The sequence below is a fragment of the Colius striatus genome, chromosome 12, assembly GCF_028858725.1.
Source record: "Colius striatus isolate bColStr4 chromosome 12, bColStr4.1.hap1, whole genome shotgun sequence".
NCBI classification, from domain to species: Eukaryota; Metazoa; Chordata; class Aves; order Coliiformes; family Coliidae; genus Colius; species Colius striatus.
The window spans coordinates 6,851,047-6,872,255 of record NC_084770.1 but is presented as its reverse complement, the minus strand read 5'-3'; the positions used below and the strand labels follow the sequence as shown (position 1 = coordinate 6,872,255).

At 49.7% G+C, this 21,209-nt stretch overlaps 1 protein-coding gene across 4 annotated transcripts; it reads left to right on the top strand.

Annotated features, from left to right (window-relative positions):
- Positions 1-5: 5 nt before the first annotated feature.
- PCYT1A (phosphate cytidylyltransferase 1A, choline) lies at positions 6-21,061 on the top strand. 4 transcript variants are annotated; one of them, XM_062006145.1, is made up of 9 exons: positions 6-89; positions 8,296-8,436; positions 11,134-11,233; positions 13,120-13,236; positions 15,142-15,293; positions 16,080-16,158; positions 16,892-17,034; positions 18,025-18,213; positions 18,733-21,061. In XM_062006145.1, the coding sequence occupies exons 2-9, from the start codon at positions 8,320-8,322 to the stop codon at positions 18,937-18,939; spliced, it is 1,104 nt and encodes a 367-aa protein (XP_061862129.1). In that variant the 5' UTR covers positions 6-89; positions 8,296-8,319; the 3' UTR covers positions 18,940-21,061. The 4 variants fall into 4 exon arrangements, with proteins under 4 accessions (XP_061862129.1, XP_061862131.1, XP_061862132.1 ...); XM_062006147.1 differs by lacking the exon at positions 6-89 and adding an exon at positions 1,427-1,517; XM_062006148.1 differs by lacking the exon at positions 6-89 and adding an exon at positions 1,572-1,594.
- Positions 21,062-21,209: the final 148 nt, after the last annotated feature.

Genomic DNA, 21,209 nt, shown 5'->3' with positions numbered 1-21,209 from the left:
TCCAGATTTGTGCCTGTGACTCCTGTAACAACCAGGCTGTGAATTCCAACTGCGTCACACCAGATGATATTAACTGATAAGAAGACAAGGTATTGAGAGCATTAGGTCAGGCCAGCAATACGCACACCTCACCACTGCCAAAACTCCTCCCTGCTGCAACTCCCTATTGGTTTGGTGCAATTTGGCTCCTGTGGACACTGTGAGTGGTCATTGCTCATTGCTCTCTTCAGCAGATACTGCAGAACACTCTGAGTCTTTGCCTGTCTAATTGTTTTGGGATATGAGAGTGGATGGTTGGAGCCCAAATTTGTTAGGACTCCATCCTCACAAAGGAGCAGTAGCAAAGGCTGCTGTTGATCTGAAAAAGAGTGCTAAAGCCCCTCATCCCCTCAGCAGCTGGAGGACCCTCTCAGGGGGCCCATCGGCAGAGTTGCTCTGAGGTGTGTCCTCCCTGTGCTGCTCAAGGAGTGGGCACAGATGAGTAATTCCAAGGGCAGGAGTGGCTTTGACAGTGCTGCCATTGGGTGAGGTGATTCCTGAACCCTTCCCTCACTGACTGTTGGAGCATAACATGCTGCCTATGTGGTCAGCAGGGAAGTAACAATTGTGCATCTTCTCAAACGGCTCTGTGGGCCACAGTCCTGGAGGCAGCACACCCCAGGTTCTCTGTTATGTTTGAAAGTGGGTTTCCCTCGTTTTCCTCTGATGGCAAACAGTGACTCACCCAACAGCTTTGCTGTGACCTGTGGCTGTCACCTTTGCAGGAGCTGCAGAGGGGATGCACAAACATTTGTGCACATGCCCGGGCAGGCAAGTTTCAGGGGACAGTGAAACCCTCCACATAAAGACATTTAACAGGCGGTCTCGGACTCCTTTTGACACCTTTGTCAAGTCACAGCGATTAAATGACATTTTTTTCACCTCGTGCTCGCTCCATTTTGCAGCCGCTTCACAGAGGCGTTGTACAGCGCACAGAGTCCTTAATCGTTCAGCTCCGGCCATTCTTAACTGTGGCCTGGGCTGGGTAAGGGGTTTTCCCTGCAGAAAGACCAGGCAGCTGCTGAAGCGGCGCGGGCCGGAGCCCCTGCACCGCCGTGCCCAGAGCGGCCGGGGCTGCTCCAGGGGTGCTCGGCTCCCTCCATCCATAAACCCAAGAATTCGGCACGGGAAGGGCCATGGGACAGGGCTGTTGGCCGCAGCAGCAAACCCCCGCAGGGCCGCTCCTCCAGCGCCGGCCCCGGTGCGAGCGCGGAGCCCCCTCATCACACGCCTGGCGCGGAGCGAGGTCCCGTTGCGAGGCGGAACGGACGTTCTGAGTGTGGTTTCCCGAGGCGCGACTTCGCGGGCGCGGCCGGGCTCTTCCTGCCGCCCCGGGCCGACACGCAGCGGCTCCGCCCGCCGCCCCGTTGGCGTTGGCGGGAGCGGGGCGGGGCGGGGCCGGCAGCAGCTCCGGCGGCGGCGCCGGGCCGGACCAGACCGGGCTGTGGAGGAGCGGGCGGCTGTCCGGCGGCGTGCGGGTATGGGGCGTCGGTGCGGAGCGGGGGGCTGTGGGGTCTGTCCCTGCGGCGTGTGGCAGCTCCTGGCAGGCTGTGAGGTCTGAGACTGGGGCACCTGGCAAGTCCCGGGGGCTGAGGGGACTGTCGCTGGGGCATATGGAGGGCCTTGCGGGGCTATGGGGACCGTCGCGAGGGGTTCAGGGGGCAGGGCGGTCGCTGGGGCCGGAAGGGTGCCCGTCGTGGTGGTGGGAGGCAGGTGAGGGGCAGCTCACACCACGCCAATGGCGCCGGGCGGGGTTCCCTCCCCCGCACTCACGTCCCGGCAGGGTGGCCGTGGCCGTGGCAGAGGCGGGGGGCAACCCCACGTATGGGTTTGTTCCTCCTCCCCGCTGCTTCCTCGTTGTGGGGGCTTTGGGAGAGGCTGGGGCTCAGGCTGAGGGAGTGGTGGGACTGGCCACGGTGGGGTCAGGCTGAGAAGAGACAGCAGCAGATGCTTTGGGAAACTTCTGGAGTACGTCCCAGGGGCTTGGAGTGTGGGGGCTTTGGGGGACATCCTCCCCATCTGAGGGACATAGCCAAGGCCTGGGGAGAGATGAACAAAATAACAAGGAGGTGTTTCTGACTGTAGGGGAGGAAGGTGTGACCTAGAGCTGTGCAGGCACACATCTTCTCTAACCCGCTTTTATGTCCACCAAAGTCTTGGCTGCGCTGATTAATGGCTGTGTAATGAAAGTCTGCAGGAATTCTGAGAGCTGTGATGCTTCTCAGTAGCCTTTGCTGTGGAGGGAGGTGCAGGCCTTCCCTCTTCTGCACCCACCCTGTGCCAGTGCAGCACTTTCCCCAGCTGGCAAACACTGGTGTGGGCAGAGGCAGGTACTGCTGGGTTTCCAGTCACAGGACTCCTGGGCCTGAGGACAGCTTCTGAAATTCAGACAGCAAATACCCATGCTTTATTTCCTAAAGGAATGTGTTGTATATACAGAGTTATTAAAATTCGTTACTTTGAGGTTTCTCAGTCCAAAACCTGGATTGTAATTGTCTTGAAGCTACTGTAGAGTGGGCCACAATCAGTAATTTTTGGAGCAAGGATTTGATATCAATGTGTAAACCAACTAAAGGAGATTTCCTCCTAAAGGCTCAAAAGACTCTGTTGTTAAGCCGTAGAAACAAAACACAATGTCACTCAAAAGTCAGGACAGAGCCACTGTCTATCCTTCTACTTGTCCCTGGGCAGGCTCCAAGTCTTCTCTGATATTCTGCATAAACCCTGCATCTTGAAACCGCAGCAGAGACTTTGTCTCATGCCAGGATGCTCAGTGCCTCAGGGTTATGGTGTAACCAGAAGGGTTGTGAATTCATGGGGGAGGTCTTTGCCAGCAATTCCTCTTCTTTTGTGACTATTTCGTAGCAATATTGCCGAGGTGATCACATTGCATTGTTCTCAGTTGTGGTGCTGTTAGAATTATCTCAAGCCAATTGGGACTTTGCTGGTGAAAAGCAGCATCTTTTCATCAAAGGCAGGACATGGGTACCAGATCTGCACACTCAAGCTCTGCTTGAGGAAGTGTTATCAGTCTGCCTGTAGCAGTAAGGAATGCAAGGCTTGGGGGTTTTTTTTGGATGGTATAGAAGAGATCTGCGTCTGGATGCTGTGGGACCAGTGTGTGGCACTGGCTGAACTGAAATTCCTTTTTTTTTTTGCATTCATGTGGCTGTTAACATGCTGCAAGATAGCTGCTTTTGCTCAACTGGAGTAGCAGAAGCAGCCTCTGTTTTACATGTGGATGGGACTCCGCCTGCAAGATCTTACAGTAACCTTCATACGGGGCTTCAGAGGTTAGACCATCCTGATAGAGCAGATGCTGACAGGAGGTATCAGCTATACTGGGGAGAGTCACAGTTTTCTCTGCAGGTATAATAGTATATATACAATATAATAGCCATTAGCACTCAGTTTTTAAGCAGATGCTGTCAGCCTGGAGATTGGGGCAGATTGGCAAGCCTGGGCTGGTAATGAAGTTGCTTTGGACATCAGGGAAGATTGTTAAGCAGGGATTGAAGAGATACTAATCTTGCCCAGTAATTATTTGCAGGTTAATCTTCATCTTATAAACAGGCTTTCATCAGTTTCTTCAGGAGACTGCCATGAGTTGTCTGCAGTTGATCCAAGTCTTTCTGCCTACAGCAGATCTCTACAAGGGTACACACCAGTAAGGTGTGTAACTAGTAAACTAGGCTTTGGAGGTGAAGGAGAACAGGGCGAAAAGGATTCTCCTCTCCCAGTGACCAGGGAATGCAGGGTTGTTGGGTACTTTACAGCCTAGCAGGGGAATTATCTGAAGTGATGAGACCACTTCTTCTTTTGCCCTGAGGCTCTCACTTACACAAAGCCTATGTGCAATTCTACTCTGCAGACAGCCAGCAGAGTGCAAAGTTTAGTGGTGTTTGCCTACAGATGAGTCAGCAGAAGAGGAATAGCTATCTCCTGTAAAGTGGAGTGATCTTGTAGGCAAATCAGCATATGACAGTCACATCTGACTGTACCAATGCCTTCTGAGTTCAGAGGGAGGCCAGGGCAGCCTGGGAGCAGGCAGTGCCAGCTGGGCGGCCAGGGAGCAGTGGGAGTCAGCGAGGCCTCGAAGGGCCAGCTCTGCCAACATGGATCTTTGGTGGGAAATGTGGCAGACTTGTGCTGGAGCACTTACTGAGTTTTGCAGTCAGCTCTTGTTTTGCACAGTCTTGGCATTTAAGTAGCAGGATTTATTTTGCCTCAGCATGTAAATCCACAAGTGAAAAGCAGCGGAAGGGGCAGAATAAATCCTGCTACTGCATGTAGATTTGCAGATAATATTCTTCAAGAAATTCCTTAGGACATCAAAACAAAGAAGGCAGATGGGTCAGGTCTTTATGCCATCTGTGTGCTTAAGGTGCAGAAATATCTGATCTGCTTCTAGTGAGGCAGGCAGCTCTCTGACACCAGCAAAGCTAAACAAAACATCAATTCTGTCCCTGGAGATGCAGACAGTGAGATAAGGCTTTGACTAAGCAAGAAGATTTGCCAGGCCTATTCTGACCTTCTCCTTCTGCCAGAGGTGTTAAATTCGGTGTTGTGGTTAAATTCCAGCTCAGATGGTGGTGTAGTTAATTCACACTGCCTGAATATTTTTACCCTTTGTAGTGATCAATTCTTGTCCTTCTTTGCTCCCACAGGAGGATTTAGTGATTCCCTGTCTGGGACAGAAACTCTTCACCTTTCTGGCAGCTGGCTAGTTCTCGCAGAGCCTGTACACTTCTCTTGATGAGAGATAGCTGGCAGGAACTTTGATACAGGATATGCACCAAAGAATAACGTTTGGAAGCTGAGCTCAAAGTGCTTTGTAAGCTGACACAGAGACTGTGATTTGCCTGTGGCTTTCCTGAATGGGGCACTTTGCTCCTTCTCACGTCCAGCACAGACTCAGTAATACAGGAGAGTGACACCTTGAACAGAATAGAACCATGTTAATATTTTACAGTGGGGCTCTTTCTTCTCCTTTTGCCTGGTTTTTATCTTGGAGTTTTCCAGAGTGAGCTTTGAGAGTTATCCTCTCTTTCCTCTTCCCCATCTGCTGCAAATGTAATTAGTTTTAGAGCAGTCAATGTTATACACATCTGGGGAAGCAAAGCCACATGTTCACGTATTAAGCTCAGCTACAGATGCTGGATGCCTTTGTTAGTGATTGTTTGGGATGCTATTTTATTCACTTGGGTCAAAGGGAAATGTTCTAAGATTAGTAGCTTTATCACAGTAAGAGTATGTTTTTAAAAACAATATGTTCCAAATTTTTAATGAAGACAAGTTTGGTGCTGGGAGAACTTCGCAGAAGCTCACTAGCCACAGGATAGGGCTTTTAAAGCTCAGAAGAGTGGCAAAATTACTGTTTAATTTCTGCATTTATTTGTGTAATTAGCAGACCTGTGTTACTCCTCAGGTGCTCTGCCCAGCCCAGCTCTCCAGACACTGCAGAGGCTCCGTCAGCAACATCTAACCTATAAGACCAGAGCAGACAGAGCATATGTATGCCATCCTCAAGGCTGGTTTCTCCCTTGGTGTGTCCCTGGGCATCTGGTGCTCTCTGACTCCTGCTGCTTGTTTAACACAAAGCAAATCCATTCACTTAAGCTACTGTTTGCCATCATTCGACTACCTGCACTCTGAGAAGTGGTTAAGTGAGTTAGAGTGGAGGCAAGCAGGTGGTTGAGTGTAGGAGGGGTTGGAAGAGGCTGTTGGAGACTTCTCCTGGTCTTGCACAGTGTTGCTGTACATAGTAAATTGTGATGTTGCCCTGTTCTGTAACTTGCAGTTGTTTGGCTGCTGGGGAGCTCTGCACCCAGCAGCAGCATGCTGGAGATAACACAGCAGAGAGTATACCTGTGTGCAAGGATGTCTGCTTGCTCTGATGGGCCAAGCTGACATGGGAAGGGCTTCACCTATTTGTTTGTGGAGGCTGCTGTGACTGTACTGCAACACCAAAACGTCTGCCAGTGCTTTTTCATATTTTGCTGAGCAGTGTTTCAAAATTAAGTTCAGCATATTGACAGACCTTTAGTTCTCTCCAGAGAGAAGGAAAGTGAGTGCTCAGAGGCCAAAAAGTGTCTTGAAGCATAGTGAAGTTATGACCAAATAACAATAAAATCTGCTGCTAATTCCCTCTACTGTTTCCATGCATGCTGGGGTTACTTGAACCCAAAGCAGAAACCTACTGCTTTTTGTGAACTACTTGGTTTCTACCAGAACCATGTTGGTGAAGTAAATAACTGATACAGAGTGTGCTTGCAAGATGGCACTTTGCAAAACCTAAGAATTATATGTGTCATACCCTGCATTTTCACAGAGGCACTCTGGAAGCTGCTGCCTTTTATAGCACAGATCTTGTCTGAAAGTTAAATGTTTGTTTAAGTGTTTGAAGACCCGGAGCTCAAGGTTGCAAACTCTTTTTACCTGAGATTGCTTTTGCATTCTCCCGTGTGTTTATCTGCTGTTAGGAAATAGTAAATTAATTACTGAAATGGAGGAAACTGGGCAAACTTGCCTTGCAGGCATTATAGAGTGAGTGCTGGATGGCTCACATGGTTCTGAAATGTCCTTGTGGCTGCTCTTCACCAGCATTTCTGTCTCCTCTAGCATTTTTTGGCTCCTCACTCACCTAAGATTCTCTTTCCATGTTCTTTATGTGCTGTGTTAGGTCGTTAGGTCTAGCAGAACAGTCTGGGGTACCCATATGCATGTAGCCCAAAACCAGTTCAACCATGTTTGGCCCTTACACTGTTCCTAAGGTATCATTTTGCTGATGGTAGGTGTGGTGGGAGGTATGTGCATGTGTCAAATGCAGTTTATTATCTCCTTACTTCGGAACATTCCTTAACTTGAAGTCATTTGTGCTTGAGTAAGTCCAGTCACTAAATCTACTTCTAACAAAGCCCACACTTCTTGGTCACTGAGGAACAGAGCTTTACCCAGTGGCCCTTACTAAGAACAGTCCCAGCTCACTCCAAGCAGTAACACTCAGCAGAGACCCTCTGCCAAGGAGAGGAGTGGTGTTCAGAGGGACATCTGCCCTCTCACATACCTCGTGCTTGCCCCACCTGATCTGTTCCAGCACACTCACTCCGTGTGGGTGGGGAAACAGTTGGAATTCCACAAGGCTCTTGTGATGAGGGTGTAGAGGCACATGTGTCATGAGCATCATTCCTGGGTGGAGGAGTCCTGCTGCTCTCAGGAATGGCAGCTCAGAAATGCCATTTATTGTGCTGGAGAGCTACACTCTTCAAGTGAGCAAAAGAAATAGTGCTATTCTTTAGTTATAAACTCTGCAAACCTGAAAAAGGAATGTTGGCTGCCATGCCTTTCTATAAAACCCTAGCGTTGCTTCAGCTGTGTGAAGTGCTGGGCTTCCTAAAGCTCCAGGGCCCTTTTGGGAAGGTACAATGGCTCCAGCTCAAAAGCACAGATAGCTGTCACGATTTCTGTCTCAAAATGATTGTCTGTGGATTTATCACAGAAGCAGTTCAGATGAACCACCACTGATTACAGCCTGGTACGTACAGTGCCAGAAGTCAGTGTGACCCAGCTTCACCATCAGCTGAGTCACCACTGCGGTGGGGACAGGGGACCAGAGGGGAGCATGGTGACAGCCATCCCAAGGTGAGCTGTGCTCACTAGGGAGCTGCAGCTTGGTCTTTCGTACAGAAACAGCAAAGCAGATGCCATGCCACCTAGTTATTTAAGTTTTAATCATGGGTTGCACGCTTGCTTTCACCCTTATCCTCCTGCTTCAACCTGTTCCTTCCTCTCTTCAGGACCATAGAGGTGGAGCACACACAGCTGTCTTGGGGCACAGAAGGATAGAAAAGCATTTGCATTCATGAGAATGAGAGCAGGGGGAAGGCTGGATACAGGCTGGGTGTGCCTCAGTCTTTAGCTTGCTTCTCAGTTGCTAAAATAGTATAATTAGCCCTGTAGTAATGATTTATAACTTTCATTGCAACTCTGTGCCCAGTTTCTCTCCAGACAGCTGACTGCTCACGCTCCTCTGCAGAGCAGCTCTGAGCTCTGTCAAATGATTCAGTATTCCCACCAGGCACTGTTTGTCAAGCTGATGCCAAATACAACTGGCTGAGCCTCTTGTTAGTTGGCTGTGCCTTTGGGCTGACCTTCTGGACACTCTGCCTTGCTGTTGACTGATTCTGCTTTGGAAGAGCTGAGGAATAGATCTTTTTCTGTTTTTTCTTCTCCCACTTCTCCTTCATTTTGTTGCAGTTCTGACTGGACGTGCTCAGCAAGATGGAGCTGCCAACCTCCTCCAGGCTGAATTCCCGAAAGAGAAGAAAAGATGGATCTGGTCCCAATGGGGCGACAGAGCTGGATGGAATCCCTCCAAAAATGTCCCGGCGCTCCCTCGTAAGTCACCGGGGAGAGAAGCTTTAGGTGCCTGTGAGATCAGGACGTTGAGCCATAACAGCAAAGAGATGAACGTGATGGGAGTTGGGTTGTTTTTTCCTGTGGACACAGAAAATAAGTGGTGGGGGGAAATAAGCAAATGACAGTAGCTGTCCTTCTGGCAAAGTCAGTGTAAAATCTTCCTGTGTTCATACTAATAACATACTTAAAATGTAGGCTTAAATTAGCTCTGAGGCAAGCGTCACTTAAGCTGCTTTAGTGATATCTGGCTTGTTTGTAGCCACTTCAGCTGAACCCAAACAGGCATGCATATAGATATCCTGGAGAGGTGAACACTCAGTTCTCACAGGTGGGCTTTCTTAAGCGACCCAATGGGAGGCAGAAATATTCCAAACAAGCAGGTAACTCGTGAGCCTCACAGAAAGCAGTCCTGTTCCAGGCAGGGGAACTGCAGGAGGGGCGGGAGCCTGTCAGCACCTGCAGCAGAAGTCTCTTGGATCTGGGCTCTGAAACTCTGGGACAATGTCTGTTTCATTCTCTTGGTCTGGCAAGAGACTGCATTGATGTAGCTGATGCTTTGGGAGTGTTCAGAAAACCAAAAAAAACGAAACACACAAACCCACAACAGAAAGGATTTCTCCTTCTAGGTCAACCTTGGGATGGCTTTAACAAGCCAAAGCCAGCAAAATCTTTACTAAAGAGGAGCTGTGCCAGTTAATGCTGCTGTAAAGGACTGACTTTAACTTCTTGTCACAGCACTGCAAGGATGGGCTTTTTACAGCTCTTCTCTGCCCCCTTCCTGGAGCTGTCCTGTGTCACATGTGTGTTCTAGTTGCTCCTTCCTTATCTCTGTCAAAAGCCAGCTACCATCCCTGCCATGTCATACTGGGGTCATAGTCCTTGGTAAAATCTGGTCATGTGTTGCCACTTTCCTCTTCATAACAATGTTTTGCTCTTCAGGAGTACTTCAGTCCCGGCCTAGGGCATTTGAGAGATGGTAACAAAGTAAGGGCAGTGAGAACTGAGGAGGCCAGCATTGGCAATGGTGCTTGAGCTGTTTCATGACTTATCCCATAGAGCTGTTGTCAAAACCCATCCTGTTCCTCCCACGTATTTCAGTTAGGAAAGAGAAATGTGCAGGTTATTCCATGGGAGTCACTTGCTCTTCAAGTTGTTGTCTGTCCTGTGCTAGAAATCAAGCATCTGTCTATGAACAGCACAAGACAAGTAATATCTAGCCACTTTCTAAACTTGCTGGCTGTTTCTTAGCCACAGGGCTAGCACAGACCTCCTGATGAAACATTTGTCTTTTTCCTTCCTTTTGTGAAAGATTTATTTATGATAGCAAGAGCAGTAGTGTAGCCTGTGACATTGCCTTGAAGCCTTTGCCAGTCTCAACTGAACAGCTGCCTAGCAGAGTGTTCCCTGAAGCAGTGGGGCTCAGCAGCAGATGGTGGTAATGAGCCTACTGCAGCCAGTTGTACTGGATACATGAGGTTGGGTCCTGACCCTCATAGGTGCTACAGAGGAAGGGCTCTGGCAGGAGCTTTAGAGGACATTTCTCTGTGATAATTTTTATAGGGGCTTTCTAATGCTTTTATTTGTAGCTTCGTATTGGGTACGTGCCAACCAAACTGCAAAGAAAGTGGTTTTATTCATAAATCCCAGGTATAATGGCTTTGAGGAGAGATCTGCAGGCCTTACCTGACAGTCCTGAGAGAGTAGGTGATGTGTGAAACGTTGTGCCAGAGCCTCAGCAAGTTTGTTTGAATGTGGTGGTCAGTAGCTGCTTTCCTATGCACTTCACTTTGAGCCCTCTAGTAAGGACTGACATTAGCAATGACAGCAGCAGTCTTCCCAGGTGCAGTGGTGCTGGGCACCGTGACAGGATGCTGCAGTGGGCCAGGAATCCAGAGAGCAAGCTCCTTTCACCTTCAAGGTATTCTTGTCGTGATCTGCAAGCTTGTTGTCTAGTCTGTGGCTCAGGGAAGAGAGACCCATTGCTGCCCCACATCTTCCTTCTGGCTAGAAGGAAACTGAGCTGTGTGTTCTGTTATGGGAAGGGCAGATCTTTTGTTTCCATTCAGAGGAGACCAGAAGCCATAGCTGGACTTCAGCTGCTGATTGAACGTACTGCTGTGGTCCAGCCAACAGATTAGAGGGGCTTTCCTGCAGCAGTTGGAGATGTTCTGCCACAGATGGAGGTCAGTCTCTTGCTACACATGGCTCAGAAATGGGTGATGACACACACATTCCTGGGAATTTGTGCTGCTGTTGGCATTGCTCTGCTGCTCCTTCATGTCTTGAAATGGAGGAGCTGTCACAGTTTGCACATCACAGCACAGGCACAGCAAGTGTTGGTCTTGCCTAGCTTGGTGTAGCTGAAGCTTTAAAGTGAGATGTGATGAAGTTTGACTTCTGCTGCTGTGAACTGCTGGTTACCAGCTGCAGATCAGAGCCTCCAGTTTTCTTGAGTCCAGTATGACTACCATCATCTTAACTCTTTTCTCTCCTCTCTAAACTCAGCCTAATCAGCCTGCAGGGCTCTTTTGAGGTGTAACACTAATTAATCTTTTTGTAGATGTGTTTGAACTGTGCAGAGACACAAGTGTGAGTCACTTGGTAGCCAGGACACTGCAGTGGCACCACACTCACCTTGGCATTCTGACAGCTAAAGATCCTTCTCTGGCTGTTTAGGGGCTGAGGGAACCAGCTCCCTTCTCAGATGAGGTGGAAATTGATTACAGCAAGCCCTACGTCAGAGTGACATACGAAGAAGCGATGAGAGGGACCCCTTGTAAGTAAAAAAGACTGGAAGGGGATTGTATAAATATTGGGGTTGAGGGGGGATGGGTGTGATTGTGAAATCTCTGAGACCAATCAACTTGTGTGTCAGGCCAGGTTTGCGGCCAGTGACTTAGTGCTTTGGTGATTAGATAACTGTTCCCATGTGAAATTGGGCCTGCTAGTACAACTGAAATTGGAGCTCGTGTGTGTGAGGAGCCAGAAAGACTATTTGAAGCAGAGAGATGTGTTAGGTCTTCCTGTACCACTGACAGCTGTAGGATAGGATCAGAGCTCAACATTTTTCTGTATCACTTTGTCTCAGGCAGTATAAAGTTAAGCACTTCAAAAGCCATCTTTTCTGAAATTTGAAGTGAGCAAGTAAAACCAACAAATGTCTGTGTGCAGAATGTCCTGTTCTAGTCTGGACTTGAATTAAAGTCAGTGTTATTAAATGCAATAGGCTAGCCCCACAACAAGGGCATGTCCTTTTATTCTCTAAACTGGACTGAGAGAAACACTTCTCTTTGCAAGTCCAAAGGGGAGGCAGAGAGAGGACTGACTCCTGAAGAATGGCTGCCATCTCCTGCCAAACAGAGTGAGCATACGTACTCATCTGTCTTACTTGACCTCTTTTATGGCTACAGAGTCAATAAAAATTCTGCACTTCTACCTGCCTGACTGTTGCTGAGAGATGAACCAGCTCAGATTAAGACCTGTCAGTGGGTCCCTGCCAGAGGTTTTGGAGACCTGCAGTCCATGTTCATTTCCCAACCAAAAGTCTCCACAGCCTACATAAAGGTCTCTGATTTCAGCCAGAATGGCTCTCTTGCCTGACAAGACTAAAATATGCTGCATGCCTTCACCTTGCTCTTTATACCTGTACTCAAGAACTGTAGCTGCTGCAAGTATGGAGGAAAAAGGAAGGAGATTCCAGCCAATTTCGAGAACATGCTTATGCTGTAGTAAAGGCGTGCCAGGACCAGCCCTCTTCTGGCATTACAGAAAGCTTTTGCAGCCTGTGATGTCCAAATCCTTGGCTGTCTGGCATCTTCAGACTGAGGTGGATTTGCTGAAAAGTGGTTGTAAGAGGCTGTCCTCAAACCAACTCCCCTGCTTAGCTTGAAGAGCCTTGCTTTTCATCAGCTCATCCTCTTACTGCCTCCCAGGCTCTGTCTAGGTACCTTCAGGGCTCTGCCCAGACCCATGGGGCTTCATCACTCTTGCTAGGTCTTCTCTCTGCTTTCTCTATGGATTTAGCTGATAGAGCCAGCATTTCAGCAGAATTGGATCTGCTTTTTTTCTGGTTTGTTTGTTTTGTGAGTAGTCTCACTGGGTTTGGGGACAGAGCCACACACTTCATGGGTCTAGGGGAGCTGATGATGCTGGTGGGGAATCAGAAGAGTCTGATCCCTCAGCCAGACTAATAGCTGTGGTAGCAGTCTGCAAAGGAAGATGCTGAAAAGGTTTTGAGATGCTATCCTGGCTGGCAGGGGGAAATGAGGCACCCACCAAATGTTTGGGACAGTTGCCCTCTGTTAGCTTAGTGCTGTGCAAAAAGTTAATGCTGCATCTGGATTGCCATGGGAGAGAAATATTCAGGATTTGCTTTCCCCTTGATCTCCCTTCACCTTGTTCCAGTGGATTCATGATAGGCTTGGAGCCTGTCTTTGAACTTGGTTGTATTTCAGCTCTGTGCTCAGCTGCATTTGTTTCCCTGGGGGAAGGCAGAGCGCCAGCCATGTCTCTTCACAAGTCTTTCCTGGCTCTGGCTCTGCATTCTGTCAGTTTTCTGCAGCACCCCTGTGAGTTTTAGAAGGTCCCCAAACGTAGGCATGAGCAGCAGCAGCTTCTCCAGGAAGGCATCTTGACAAGTGTGTGTCTGTCCCTTTGGCACAGTGGATCGCCCCGTCAGAGTTTATGCCGATGGAATATTTGATCTGTTTCACTCTGGACATGCCCGGGCCTTGATGCAGGCGAAGAACCTCTTCCCAAACACGTACCTCATTGTGGGAGGTAAGGAGTGGGACCTTGTTGACTTTGGCCGTGGTGGGAGTGGCTTACCTCTGTCCATGGCTGTGCAGACACATGGCAGAGCAGGATGTTTGCCTTTATGGCCTCAGTGCCTCTGGCTTCAGCCCGTTGTCCCAGATGTTGGAGTCTTATTGCGGTGTACTGAGTTGGATGTGTCTGCAGAAAGATACCCAGCACCAAATGAGTGCTTAAGGAAACCATTTCTGATAGTGCTGTTGTAATTTGACCTCTCTGTATTGTGACAGATTCCAATCAGTGGCAGAGTCTATTAAGGACAACTGCGTATCTGCCTCTTGAATGAGATAGTTAAAGAATGAGTAACAGTCCCTCCATGGCTGAGTTCTGTGTCACCTGTATTGCCCTGCAGGCCACTCCCCCACACCAGCTCTCTGCTGGGAAGTGCTTGTGGTTATTCCCAAAGGGGTCCTGCTGGGAGCAGGGAGTTCCCGGAGGTTCCCTGGGCACAAGCCTGGTCACATGGAAGTCAGTGGGGCCCCATTTCTCCAAATCAAAACTATCCATTTTGTCTGTTGAGTTCAAAAATTTTTAGATGATGCCAGGAATACCCTGCTGACTGCCTGAGGGGATCTAGCAGAGGTGTTTCAGCCAGGTCTCCTTCAAGGATATAACACAGACAAAAGAAACTCTTTATTCTGGCTGCCCTCATCCTTTGGCCCCTGTCCAGGCAGTGCCTCTGTGCCCAGACCTTCACCTTAAAGACACGTCAGGCTGTGCATATTGTCTGTCAGGAGGTGACTTCTGGTCAGGCTGCATCATGATGTTGAAGTATCAGAGCTGAGAACACCTTTAACTAGTGTTGCCAGCTACCATTGGCTTCCTAAAGCAAAACACAGCACTGATCCTGTGGTAGAGCACTCAGAACATGTGAGGGCTTTGTTTCCTTATCACAATTTCATTCCTTGCTGAGAGGGGTTTGATAGTGCTACTTTTGCTGGGGGTTTTTGTGCCTGCTATAATAGTGCCTGGAAGGGAGAGAGGAGAGCTGAATGTGCTGTGCCAGCCTCCAAAGCGTGGTCAGCTTAGAGATTTTTCAGGTGGAAAGACATTCCCATGTATGTCAAACAGGAAAACTTCAGGTCAAGCTATGAACATATGAATGTAGCAAAGTGTGTAACCACACTCCCTGCCTCTGGGAAACTGGTGAGGAAGGAGGTGGAGGGCAATGAACTGCTCCCCTTGCACCAGGAACTGAGACGAGGCCACAGCCCAGAGGAACATTAGCTTCAAGCTGGGAGCAATCTCACCCTCTCTTTATCATCTGTTTGTCTGGAACATAAATACATCCAAGACCAGTGAGACTGTTAATAACTTGTTTACTTTGGGCCTGATAATCGAATACAGCTCCCCCACTTCTCAATCTCTTGCATTGCAGATTATGAATAGTTGTTAATTTCCCAGAACTAGACTGTGGTATGGCATTTTATGGAATCAGAAGCTTAGGTAGTGTTTGGTTTTGTTTTTTAACCTGGGCTTCAGTTTCAGTTTTGAGCCCAAGACATCTGCAGGGTTAAAAGCAGATTTCTGCCCCGTAGGCTCCCAGGTGCCATTTCCCACACAAGAGTTCTCTTCTGCGTTGGCTGGCATTCTCAGTAAGCCTTGTAGGCTCTGCAGACCTTGAGGGCTAGGAGTGGAGGTGGCCATCTTGGGCAGAAATCCCCCACACAGCCTGCCTGGAGTCACTGAGGAGTTCAGTGCCCTGCAGCACCCCGTGTTCCTGGGGCTCTGTGGTTGAAGAGCTGGGTTGAAGCGCCAGCCTCCCTCAGCATCTGCCATTGCCTGGTTCTGCAGCGGCGTGTGTGAGGTCCTTCGGCTGGGAAGCGCAAAGGTAAGTACCTCAGGCTCACTCTTCTCTGCCTGTGTCCTCAGTGTGCAGTGATGAGCTGACCCATAACTTCAAGGGCTTCACAGTGATGAACGAGAACGAGCGCTACGACGCTGTGCAGCACTGTCGCTATGTGGATGAGGTGGTGAGAAACGCGCCCTGGACGCTCACCCCAGAGTTCCTGGCAGAGCACAGGGTAACTTCTGACATCTGATCTGGTCTCGATTTTGGTTGGCCTCTCTTTGTGCTTGCTGTTTACAGCAAGAATTCATCCACCGCTGCTTGAGCAACCCTCTTCTGTTGAAACTGTTTAAATGTAGAACAAGCTGGGGGTTGAGTGGGTTTGCTGGGAGGCTGGAAGCATTTGCTGAGCTGGCAGATGATGTTAGAATAAGGTAGAGATTGTGACATGGTGAAAAAGCCTCAGAGGATTCTCACTGTTGCAGGAGAAACTGTTTACAGATTGGTATGAAGTGCAGTAGGGAGAGGATAACATGGGCTGGAAGGGAAGGTGTCTGCTCCAACTCCCTGCTTAGAGCAGGAGCAGCTTAGACCTCCATCAGCTCCCCTGCAGCAGGAAACCAGGCAAGCTGTCTGCAGAGTCTCTTATCAGCTGGTAAGATCAAGTGACAGGAGGCTCTAACATCTGTTAAAACTGCTTTGGGATGTGAAGGAGTCTCCAAGGGAGTTTGCTTGGTTTACTCATTGTCAATAACAAGCCATTTCTCTGTAGAGCTGAAAACAGCTGTGTCCTTAGTCCCAGCTTTTTCTCTCTGCTGTGTGCTCACAGTTGATGGGCAATTGCCAGTGAGAACTCGGGACTGCTCCGTGTTACTTTTCAACAGGGGAAAAATGCCTTGCTGTTCTCTGTCACACCCCTGCGTGGAGGTGTTGAGCAAAAAGTTACCATCCTCTGGCAGAAAGCAGCAGAACTGCACTTTCAAGATAAAATATTGACTCCCGTGGCTTTCTCCATTTTCAGATCGACTTTGTTGCACACGATGACATCCCCTATTCCTCTGCTGGCAGTGATGATGTTTATAAGCATATAAAAGAAGCAGGTGGGTCAGATTCTCCAGGGCTTCTCCTCAGAGATCTGCTGACATTTCTCCTGTGCCTCCTTGTATGGGAGGGTTATGCCTGGGGGAGTGACTGTGCCACTGGGAACAACATCTGCCCAGGAGGCTCTGAAGGCAAGAGAAAGCCCAGCTCTGGGCACGCTTTGTAAGGCTAGGGCTTCTCCATGTCCCAGGCCAAGCACTGCCCAGCATTAATTCTTACATCCAATCTAGTTATTGTGATTGAATTAACAGACACCTTCTGGAAAAAGAAATACTTCAGTTTGGCTTACAGATTCTCACAAATGGAGAATCTCATGAACTTAGCAAAGTGGCTTCTCTAGTTGTTTGTGGTAAAACCCAAGAGTGTAGTTTATTTAAAGCTGTCCAAACCCAACCATCAGAGCTTGTTACGATTCCACCCACTCAGCTGTAGGACTTTTGTCCTGTCCTTGTCACCACACTATATTCAATGCATTATAGGCAATAGTCTTTAAACTAGCTAAAGTGAAGGGCATTTCATTAGAAGACATGACATGGTTGACATGGTTTTGGGTCTTACCAGGGTCCTCCTTTCTTACCTAAGTATTGTACATTCAAGGACAAAGACAACGTGATGTGAGGACAGTTAGGAAATGAGCTCTCGCCAGGAGAGTTTGCTTCCTAACAGAAGTGGCAGCAGCATCTTGCCACATGTCTCGCTACAGCTGTGCTGGGTTGTGTTCCCCAACTTCAGGCATGTTTGCACCAACTCAGAGGACTGAGGGGATCTCAACGTCCGACATCATCACGCGTATCGTGCGGGACTACGACGTGTACGCCAGGCGGAACCTGCAGCGGGGCTACACGGCCAAAGAGCTCAACGTCAGCTTCATAAACGTGAGTGTGTCTCCCTCCCCACAGGCTGTGGGAAGCACAGGCTTACACATTGTGGAGATAGGCCAGCCTGCAGAGCTAAGCAGTAGCATCAAACCAGTGTCCTTGTAGCAGAAATTAGACTTCTGCCCCGAGACAGCCTCTGGGAGCCAGCCAGAGGAACTGGGCTTGCTAATACTGCTCCATTGTCAGAAATGCCTTGGTGAAGTTTTACCTGTTGAAAGAGCTGGAGACTGGGTGTGTGGCAAGTGTGTGTTTTCTTGAACAAAGTGTGGGTTGTTCTTGGCAGCAGCTGCTGTGTCTCATCTCTTTCCTCTTCCCTCAGCCACCTTCTTAAGGTAGAGTCACTTGTTAGGATAAAAACCGATCCTGCTCTTTCTGTGCTATTCACTTTCTGGAGCTGCAGGAGCAGCAGTGGTCAGATAGGAGGGAAGGACATGCTCTGATTCTGTGCTGAGCAGCACTAGCCCACAAGCAGAGTACATGGCAAAAGGCACTTCTGATGTTGGAAGTAATGTAGTAAACATTTTCTTTTATCACTCAGCTCCTGTGCTGATACTCCTCCTGTTTCATTTTTGTGTTTGTAACGTCTGCTTGGCCTCTTCTCTGGCACAGAACTCTGCCTCTGTTTAAAAACACCCAGGAAAAAAGGCTCATGCTATCATCATATGCAGAGGGACCTACAGCAGGTCACTCCAATCTAATCTGTGTGTTGTATAAATATTTCCCTCTTCTGCACTCCTGTCAGATAGCACTTATCTCTGGGTTTAGTCTCTCTCTGTGCTGTGCCAGTGCCTGCCACAAAGCCTCTCACAGCCCCACTGTGTCTGCCATTTAGTCTAGGGGAGAAGTGTCACTGAAGTGAAGGAGAAGTGTCACGAGACTAATGGAGATGCTGAGTCTTAAGCAGCAGTTCAGTGTAATAACCCAGAGCAGACGCAGTCGCCACTCAGATCTGCTGAGCTGTGTTCTGACCCACCACTTACTGTACAGGAGAAGAAATACCACCTCCAGGAGCGCGTGGATAAGGTGAAAAAGAGGGTGAAGGATGTAGAGGAGAAGTCAAAGGAATTTGTCCAGAAAGTGGAGGAGAAGAGTATTGATCTCATTCAGAAGTGGGAAGAGAAGTCCCGGGAGTTCATCGGCAATTTCCTGGAGATGTTTGGCCCAGAAGGTGCTTTGGTAAGGAGCTGCTCTGGGCAAAGGGGGATTGGAGAGCTCAGCACTTCTCACAGGGCTTCTAGTGCCTGCAGAGCAGCCTTCCAGGCTTATGGAAGCCTGCAAAGCAAAAGTTTCCAGTTCATTGCAGCACTTGATGCGCTGCCAGTCTCCAGACAAATTGCCCCAGGCTTGGACAGGCTGTTTACAGAGCCCTCACACTTCCCAGCTGGATAGTGCCAGTGTAAACTCAGTCCTGCAGGCCACTGAGCAGCCAGGACATGGACAACTGTTTTGGCACTGACCTGGGATGAGTCTGGAGCTACTTGTTTTTGCCAGGCTATCCTGTGCTGCTGGGGAAATACCACAGGTGCCTGATAATGGCTACTGATGACCAAGTGTGCAGCTTCCAAAGCCTAGAGCTGTGCTTGGGCTTCTTCTGCTCTTACATTGCACTGAAGGGACACAACTGGCTAGTGTGAGTAGTGTCTGTTTTCGTGGCAGTTTGAGCCATGCTAACTGAATTCCTGCTTCCATCCCTAGAAGCACATGCTGAAGGAGGGCAAGGGCCGGATGCTGCAGGCCATCAGCCCGAAGCAGAGTCCCAGCAGTTCCCCCACACACGACCGCTCCCCGTCTCCCTCCTTCCGCTGGCCCTTCTCAACCAAGACTCCTCCTTCCTCACCGGCCACCCGCTCCAGGAACCAGTCTGCAGTCACCTATGACATCAGTGAGGATGAAGAGGATTAAGCTGCCAGCCAGGATTTGCTGTGAGCCGCCGACGGCCGAATCCTGAGCCCAGGCCCACTGGGGAACTCCGAATGAGCACGAGCCATAGGAACAGGGCTGACAGTGAGCACAGGGCCTCAGAGGCACCTGCTGCTCTTAGCAAGGGCTGCTGCCTGGAAGCACATTCAAACCTCCTCTCCCTTCCCCTCCCCAAATCCCCATTTTATTGTTTACGTTCTAGTGGTTTCCAGGGGGAAGATGGTTTTTATATTTTAATACTCTTTTAAAGCTCAAAGAATAGCACTCGAGCCTGGCTTTTGGTTTGGTTTGTTTTCCCTTGTGAAACCTCCAGGCAAGAGGGAGAGTGGGAAAGCCCATCTGTCTCTTCTTTCCTCAGCTCCTCTCTCTTATTCCCCCCACTCCCAGGCAGTATTTGTGCCACTGCCAAACGAAAGAGCCCCTCAGTTCCTCAAGCAGCGTGACCTCAGGAGCACGCAGGATGTGGTGGTGCTGAGGCTTCTAGGAAGTAGAGGCATCTCTGCTGCCCTGGAGCCAATTGCAACCTGTGCAGCAGCCCCTGTAATGCTCATGTGCCTTGTAGCTGAGCTTCCTGGCGTGTGGCAGTGAGGACGTGCTGGGTAGGGGCCACCATCTTAGCACGCCGGAGTTACACCCTGGAGGAACTCATGGCTCCAAATCATATGGAGACTGACAGGGAAAGGCCTTTCCAGCTGATCTTATAACAAGACTGCTAAATCTTGAGCTAAAATTCAGCCCTCAGTTGCTGTTGAAGAGAAGAGAATGAGCCATTGCTTCGGGGTGCTTGCTGTCTGTGCATTTCTTTGGGGGTGTGAGAGCCCAGGTAGGAAATGAATGCGTGTACCCCCTTTGAAAAGTTCCTTGTCCCAGTCTGTGGTGTATGATAAGTGTTGCTGCCTGTCCCAAGGGCCCCTCAACACTGTGCTTCGTGTGTGTGTGTGTCTCTGTGTTTTAGTTGCTGTGCTCTAGGGGCTGGCACAGTGCTTGATGCTGGTGCACCGGGCTGCCAGTGCATTGGTGCAGCCAGGCTGCCATCCTCTGTGTCGGGGTGTGCAGCTGGGCAGAGGAAGGACACCTTTGACCCGTGTGGCAGTTCCCTGGCTTGCTCAGGAAAGGCACAAAGGGGTGCCTGCTCCCTCTGCTCCTGGAGGCAGGACAAAGCCCCAGAGTGTGCTGGCTGTGTAAGGGTTCAGGAGTGCGAGGCGCTGCATTGCAGGCAGGGTGCCAGCTGTGCCCAGTGCCGCGGCCGTGCCGCTCACCCCGCGGGCATTGCCCTCCCCACACCGCCTGTGCAGAGCTGCACGGCGCTGGAAGCCCAGCCCTGCTGCCGCCTGCCTGCCGGCTCTGTCTGCCCGTGACACCTTTGGGCTCCAGGGGGAGCTGCCGGCATCCTGGAGCCCGCACAAGGAGGCAAACGCTCAAGTGCTGCCACAGGCTGTGCAGGGTGCCAGCTTCCAGGGCAGCCAGTGGACCCGTGGGAGGCACAGAGGCTGATGCTACTTTCCAGCTTTCATCTCTCTGGCCCTTTTTCTCGCAGCCCTAAGTGCTGGATGGAGAATCTGTGCTTCTGTTCAGTCCAGAGCTGGGAAAGGGTGTTTTGGGAATTCCTCGTCTGCCACTCGGGCCTCTCTCAGCAGGGACGTGTCCAGCTCTGGAAGCATGGCTGGCTGCTGTGGGTTTAAGCTATGAGGAGCAAGTAATGGTCACTTGGTACAACCAGTTAACAACTTGGTTAATCCCCTGGTTTATGAGTGGTAGAGCACTTACTTTAGATCACCCACATTCTGTCTTCCCTCATCTTCCTCACCTTCCCTTCCCCACTCTCCCCTCACTCTGGGTGTTGCCTTGCTTTAGGGCCTTACTACTGTTTTAAACACAAGTTATGCAACAGTATTCTGTAAATTTGGATGCCAGTGGTGGTTTGAATGGTGACTCCTTCTGCAGAGACCTTCACGTATGTCTTGTTCTCTCTGCAAAACCTGGGGTGCTTGGTAAGATGCCAGCCATGGTTTTACATGTAGCTTGGAATAACAGAGCTGTTTCTTGTAACCAATAATCCCTGCTTCCTCCTTGCACTTAAATTAAATTGGACACTCAAATGCCAGACTAGTCTGTTATTTTTGTTGGTTTTATCTTTGGTATTTTTTGTTTCCTCCTGGATTTGCCGGACCAGCCTCGTCTCCAGCACTTCCATGTCCTATCAGGAACAGGACAGAGCCTGGGCAGGAGAGGATCTGAGACCAGTCGCCAAC